Genomic DNA, 7,357 nt, shown 5'->3' with positions numbered 1-7,357 from the left:
AAAAAAAAAAAAAAAAAAAAAAAAAAAAAAAAAAAAAAAAAAAAAAAAAAAAAAAAAAAAAAAAAAAAAAAAAAATAATAAATAAAAAAAAAAAAAAAAAAATAAAATTTTTTTTTTTTTTTTTTTTTTTTTTTTTTTTTTTTTTTGTTTATGAAACAAAGGATATAGATAGTGTGCTAAGCATGCATATAGTCAGCTTTCTTATTTTTTTCTTTGCATTATTTTTTCCGATTTCTATCTGTTATAAAATAAATGGGGTATGTGATTTTTCGAGCGAAGGTCTAAGTTTGTTGCCAGAAGAAAAGTTAGATTTTTCTGCATCAAGGAATGTAGATAAATTATCTGATGAAAACAATGTAAGACATTGTGTACATTTTAGTAAGGGTTTTGAATATTTACGTTTTATATGTCCAATGAGAAAAGATAATTATGAAGGAATTGAAATTCGTCCTGTTGAATGTTTTGAATTTGTTCGTATTGAAGGAAGAGAACAAAAATTAGGTGAGATATTAAAAGGTAGTTTATATGAAAAAAGTATAAATGATAATATAATGACGAGAGATGTTTTTATTCCTCCAACTATTTATGAAGATATGTTTTTTGAATGTACATGTGATAATAGTTTAACCTTTAAAAATAATATGATTGGTATAAAAGGTATAATGAAAATCCATTTAAAAAAAAATATTTTATATGGATGTGATTTTGATCATGATGAAAAATTAATGAAAAATAAAACAGCATTTACAAATTTTTATGATAAACAAAAAATTTTATCATTAATAGATAATAATAATAATAATAATGATGATGATGATGATGATAATAATAATAATAATAATAATAATATTACTTGTAATGTTACTATTAAACAATCACAAGTTTATTTAGGAATTATATGCCCAGATGGATATATTTTATATCCAAATGATTGTTTTAAAAATGTTATATATGATAATAATATTATTATACCATTAAAAAAAATTATACCACATGATATTTTATATCATCAAGACAAAAACAAAAGAATTACTTTTGCTTCATTTACTTTAAATATAAATGAAAATCCACCAAGATTTACATGTTATTGTATTAAAGATCAAACAAATATTAATAATCCACTTATTGTAAACTTCCATTTTTCAAATCAAGAAACATCATATGCAACAAAAAATACAAATCTGTTCTTTTATTTTATTCTTATCTTTCCTTTTCTTTATTTTATTTTGTTTTTATAAATAACACACATAAAGGAAAATTCATATGTACAAAAGGGTACGTTAATACATACATATATATATATATATATATATATGTATATATGTGTGTTTCAAAATATATATTTATACGTTCAAGAGAAAAAAAAAAAAAAAGAAAAAGACGTAACACCACCCAGTATATTACATATACACCTTTCTTTTCTTATTCTTTCTTCTTTTTTTTTTTTTTTCTTTTATTTATTTATTTTTTATTTTTCTTTTATTTATTTTATGTTTTTTTTTTTTTTTATCTGTTAATTCATAGAATTTTCATTTTTTATCTTTATTTGAAAAAAATTATATTTCTTTCATTTTTTTTTTTGTTTTTATAATTTTTTTTTATATATTTACTTATATTATATTGCATTATATTTTTTATTTTTTGGTTATATAAAACGACTCATTTCATCTGATATAAAAAAAAAAAAAATAATTCGCATTTAAGCACTTGCATTTATTAAATGGTTGGAATTTTTCATAGTGAAAAGGACAATATAAAGGGATAAATGTGTATTATATATATATATATATTTATATATTTGATTATTTATCAGATCTAGAAATTTTGTGCAATCAACAAATTTTCCTTTTTTTAAAAGCAAAATTATAAATATGATATAATATATATATATATTATAAACATTATAAACATTATTTTTTTATGTACACATTTTTACCACCCACATATAGTGTGAAAAAAAAAAAAAAAAAAATAAATAAAATAAAAAAAAATAAAAAATAAAATAAAATAAAATAAAAAAAAAAATATATATATATATATAAACATTTTTATATATATAAACATTTTTATATATATACACATTTTTATATATATACACATTTTTAAATATAAACACCTTTTTATATATATACACATTTTTATATATATTATATTGTTTAATTTAAATAAGGTGTGTGTACACCCCAAATTTTTATTCAGATATACAAATAATTTATCAATTTTATTACGCATAATTATTTCAGATATAAATTTTTTTTTTTAAAGTATGATAAAATTAGGTAAGAAGTATTGTTTAGGGATATCCTTTGTATTATATATTTTGTTGTCTGTTTGTGAAGGGTTTAAAAGTTTAACATGTGACTTTAACGATGTATATAAATTAGAATTTCACCCTAATCAACAAACAAATGTTACTAAATTATGTAATTTAACTCCTAATGTATTAGAAAAAGTAACAATAAAATGTGGTTCAGATAAATTAAATTATAATTTATATCCTCCAACTTGTTTTGAAGAGGTATATACTCTTAGGAATATGATGCATTTAAAAAAAATAAATGAGTTTGTAATCGGATCATCAATGCTTATGAGACGTAGTTTAACACCAAATAAAATTAACGAAGTTTCTTTCAGAATTCCACCTAATATTATGCCTGAAAAACCTATATATTGTTTTTGTGAAAATAAAAAAACAATAACTATTAATGGTTCAAATGGAAATTCTTCAAGTACCAAGGAAATAATAAATAGAGGAATAGTTGAAATTATTATACCTTCATTAAATGAAAAAGTTAAAGGATGTGATTTTACAACAAGCGAATCTACAATTTTCTCAAACGGATATAATATTAATGATATATCTAATAAATCATCAAATAATCAACAAGATATTGTATGTACTGTTAAGGCACGTGCTAATGATTTAATCGGATTTAAATGCCCAAGCAATTATTCTGTTGAACCACATGATTGTTTTGTTAGTGCATTCAATTTAAGTGGGAAAAATGAAAACCTAGAAAATAAACTTAAATTAACAAATATAATTATGGATCATTATAATAATACTTTCTATTCAAGATTACCAAGTTTAATTTCTGATAATTCGAAATTCTTTTGTGTATGTTCAAAAGATAATGAAAAAAAATTAGTCTTTACCGTAGAAACAAGCATTTCATCAAGTAATACTAAACTTGCTTCAAGAGACAATACATACAAAGATTATATATCCAACTCATCTTTCTTAACCTTTTCATCATATTATGCCCTCATCACTTTTATTATCACATCATTCTTATCATTCATCTTATAAACAAAAAAAAAAAACAACAAAAATATAATATATTCAAAATATTACACAAAATTATACATATATATGGACTTAGAAACAACTCAAATTTTTTTCATAAGAATGATATTATATATATATATATATATATATTTTACATATATATATGTTATTTTTTTTTTTTTTTTAAGTTTAATTTCATAGTTTTAATAGCAGATAAAAAAAAAAAAAAAAAAGGATAAGAAAAGAAAGGAATTTTTTTTTTTTTTGTATATATTTTTAATTTTTAATTTTTTGTTTTAGTACTGAATAATTTTAAAAGAACCATTATTTTTTAATTAATATCAAATCTTATGAATATAAGCACATATGCATATTATATATATATATATATATATATATATATATATATATATATATGTATACTGTTTTAAGAGATTAAAACGCTTAGAAATAAAAACAGTTATAATATATATATTAACATTATAATATAATTTCATATGTTACTACAAAATTATTATAAAAGTCATTATAAAAATCATTGTTGTTCTATATATAATGTTCTTTATAAATTAACATTTAAAGAGAAAAATTCTCAATGGATTAAATAATCTAAAAATAAAAAAATAAAATGTATATGTATATATATATATATATATATATATAATATTTTAATAATTTCATGTGTTACTACAAAATTTTTATAAAAGTAATTATGAATATCCATGTAAAATTCATTGTTGTTCTATATATAATGTTCTTTATACATTAACATTTAAAGAGAAAAATTCTCAATGGATTATATAATCATCTAAAAATAAAAAAAAAAAAAAAAAAAAAGAAATACAGTAAATATATTTTATATATATATATAATATGATTATAAAAATATATCCCAAAAAATATTTTCAAAATGTCGAAAATGAAGAATTCATTTCTATATATACTTTTAAATATTTGAAAACAATTTTGTAAATAATTATTATATTATATTATATTATATCATATTATATCATATCATATTATATCATATCATATTATATCATATTATATCATATTATATCATATCATATTATATCATATCATATTATATCATATCATATTATATCATATCATATTATATCATATCATATCATATTATGCTTATTTTTTATTTTCTTTTAAAAAATGCTGTGCGAGAAATGTAACGAAAAAAATGTTTGTATGATGAGACCATCTAATAAAGAAAAATTATGCAAAGAATGTTTTATAGAAAGCTTTGAAGAAGATGTTCATGATACAATTTTAAAGAAAAGAATGTTTGAAGATAATGATAAAATTTGCATAGCCGTTTCAGGCGGAAAAGATTCAAGTGTACTTGCTCATGTACTTGTTAATTTAAAAAAAAAATATAATTACAAATGGGAATTATTTTTACTTGCCATTGATGAAGGGATTAAAGGTTATCGTGACGATTCTTTAAAAGTTGTTTATAAATTAGAAAAATTATATAATTTACCATTAAAAATATTGAAATTTGAAAATCTTTTTTCGTATACAATGGATGATGTTGTAAAATTTATAGGAAAAAAAAATAATTGTACAGTCTGTGGAGTCTTCAGAAGACAATCATTCGAAAAAGGAGCCTTATTATTTAATGCAACAAAACTTGTTACAGGACATAATGCTGATGATTTGGCGGAAACGATTTTAATGAACATGTGCAGAGGTGATATTGACAAGCTAGCGAAAAATGTAAATGATCTGAGTAATGCAGATCATATGAACAAAAAATATAATTGTACAGGTGATAGCCAAAATGGAATAAAAAATTTAGAAAATGTACAAAATGGACCTGAACAAGTAAGGCAAAAAAAATATAAAAATTATGAGAATATTGATAATAATGATAATAATGATTATAATGATAATAATGATTATAATGATAATAATGATAATTATGATGATATTATATTAAATGATATTATGAGTGAGAGGTTAAATGAAAAGTGTAGTTGTATAAATAATAATTTGAATAATGATGGGGGAAAGAAAAATAAGGAAATGCAGAAATGTGAACAATATTACGAGGAAAAATATAATAATGATGATAATAATAATAATGATGTTAATAATAATAATAATGATAATAATAATAATAATGATAATAATAATAATAATAATAGTAATAATAGTAATAATAATAATAATAATAGTAATAATAGTAATAATAATAGTAATAATAATAATAATAATTCTTTTTTTTTACCAAGATTAAAGCCTTTAATGTGGTGTTATGAAAAAGAAATTGTTTTATATGCCTTTCATTTAAAATTAGATTATTTCAGTACAGAATGTACTTATTCTCCGAATTCATTTCGTGGGAACTTGAGATGTTTTATCAAAGACATTGAATTGATTAATGCACAGTTTATTTTAAACATTATTCATTCAGCTGAATTTTTTTATGTTAATTCGATAAATCAAAAAACGTTAAATGTATGTATAAAATGTGGTGCGTATACTTCGAATAAGATATGTAAAGCTTGTTTAATAATTGATGGTTTAAATAATTATACGGATAATTCTTTTCTATACTCTAATAAAAAAAAAACCAAGAAAAAAATATCTATACATTTTGATAATAAGAAAGTTGAAGGATAAAGAAATGTAAAGGATGTGTTTAAAATATAAACCATATTAAAAAAAAAAAAAAAAAAAATTAAAATAGCACGCGATGTTTTATGGTTCAGTGTTGAAATTGTTTTATTCTCTATATTTTTTTTTTTTGTATCAATATAATATAATATATATATATAATTGTTTCATTTTTTTATTATTATCACTTTATATTTTTTTTTTATTTTTTTGTACCTTTTCCTTAATTTTTTTTAATGTACATACATATAAACCTTTTAGCTATTATAAAATTTGAGATGAATATATTTATTTTAAATGACTGCACTTAATATTTGTAGATAAATTAGTATGTGTATATAACAAATGTGTACATATAATGTTTTAATATATATTACCTTTTTTTCTTTAGGATATATATCATATTTATAAAAGGAAAATTAATTTATTCATTTTAAAATTGTAATATATATATATATATATATATATATGTATATATATGTATGAATATATATACATTGTCCTTATTTTATTTGTTTTTGTATAAGAATTAATATTGATAAAATTATGTTAATCAGAATATATTTTATAGATTTCTCTGTTGAAAAGAATTATTTAAAAAAGTTTTTTGTTATTCTTAATAAATGACTATTAATTGTTTTATATCATGTTGGCATAATTTTGTTTCTTAATATAGTTAATCATTATAAATATATATATATATATGTTTTTTTTTTTTTTTTTTTTTTTTTTATTATATGTGTGTCTTTTTCACATTTGTATAAAAAGTAAACTTTTTATTGTTAATTATTTAATTAAAATAATATATATGTTCATATATATATATATATATATATATATATATATATATATATATATATTATATGTTTCATAATTTGACTGTTGTCATTTATCTTTCAGTTTAATTTTTTGATTTTTTTTTTGAGATGGGACAAAGAAATGAAGGGGAGAACATCATTGAGAATATTTATGAATCATCTTTGAAGAAAGTAGGAGAAAGAATAGAGAAAGGAAAATTAATATTAAGAGCAGAAAAAGAAAATGAAATAAATTTTAAAGATATGGAAGGATATATAAAAAATCATATGAATGAAATGACAAAACTTGTAAAGGATGCAAAATTTATAAAATCTTCAACTAGTTATAATTTGAAAAATTGTTATAATTCATTTGTTAAATGTGAGGAATTGTTAGAGCAACTATCAACAAATAATATAAACACAAAAATTGATGATATTTTTAGTAATATAATTATAGAAATAAATAATAAATGTAAGCCAGTTGTATTATAATTTTTTTTTTTTTTTTTTTTTTGATTTAAATTTTTTTTAAAAATTTTAAAAAAAAAAAAAAAAAAAAAAAAAAAAAAAAAAAAAAAAAAAATAAAAATAAAAAAAAAAAAAAATAAAAAAAAATAAAAATTATTTTTTATAT

General features: G+C 18.6%; 4 protein-coding genes across 4 annotated transcripts; all 4 read left to right on the top strand.

Moving 5' to 3' along the window:
* Window positions 1-182: 182 nt before the first annotated feature.
* Window positions 183-1,238, top strand: PRSY57_0611500 (6-cysteine protein; the record flags this gene model as incomplete). Its single annotated transcript, XM_012906490.2, has 1 exon — window positions 183-1,238. One exon carries the CDS (start codon window positions 183-185, stop codon window positions 1,236-1,238), a length of 1,056 nt encoding a protein of 351 aa, XP_012761944.2.
* A 1,028-nt stretch (window positions 1,239-2,266) lies between these two features.
* Window positions 2,267-3,310, top strand: PRSY57_0611400 (6-cysteine protein; the record flags this gene model as incomplete). Its single annotated transcript, XM_012906489.2, has 1 exon — window positions 2,267-3,310. One exon carries the CDS (start codon window positions 2,267-2,269, stop codon window positions 3,308-3,310), a length of 1,044 nt encoding a protein of 347 aa, XP_012761943.1.
* Window positions 3,311-4,453: 1,143 nt separating this feature from the next.
* On the top strand, window positions 4,454-5,929 carry PRSY57_0611300 (PP-loop family protein, putative; the record flags this gene model as incomplete). Its single annotated transcript, XM_012906488.2, has 1 exon — window positions 4,454-5,929. The coding sequence occupies one exon, from the start codon at window positions 4,454-4,456 to the stop codon at window positions 5,927-5,929; it is 1,476 nt and encodes a 491-aa protein (XP_012761942.2).
* A 920-nt stretch (window positions 5,930-6,849) lies between these two features.
* Window positions 6,850-7,215, top strand: PRSY57_0611200 (hypothetical protein; the record flags this gene model as incomplete). The annotated part of the gene is made up of 1 exon (XM_012906487.2): window positions 6,850-7,215. The coding sequence occupies one exon, from the start codon at window positions 6,850-6,852 to the stop codon at window positions 7,213-7,215; it is 366 nt and encodes a 121-aa protein (XP_012761941.2).
* Between the last annotated feature and the right edge of the window lie 142 nt (window positions 7,216-7,357).

Source organism: Plasmodium reichenowi, chromosome 6 (genome assembly GCF_001601855.1).
Source record: "Plasmodium reichenowi strain SY57 chromosome 6, whole genome shotgun sequence".
In the NCBI taxonomy this organism is placed as follows: domain Eukaryota; phylum Apicomplexa; class Aconoidasida; order Haemosporida; family Plasmodiidae; genus Plasmodium; species Plasmodium reichenowi.
The sequence above is the reverse complement of the archived record's forward strand: the minus strand, read 5'-3'. Positions and strand labels throughout refer to the sequence as shown.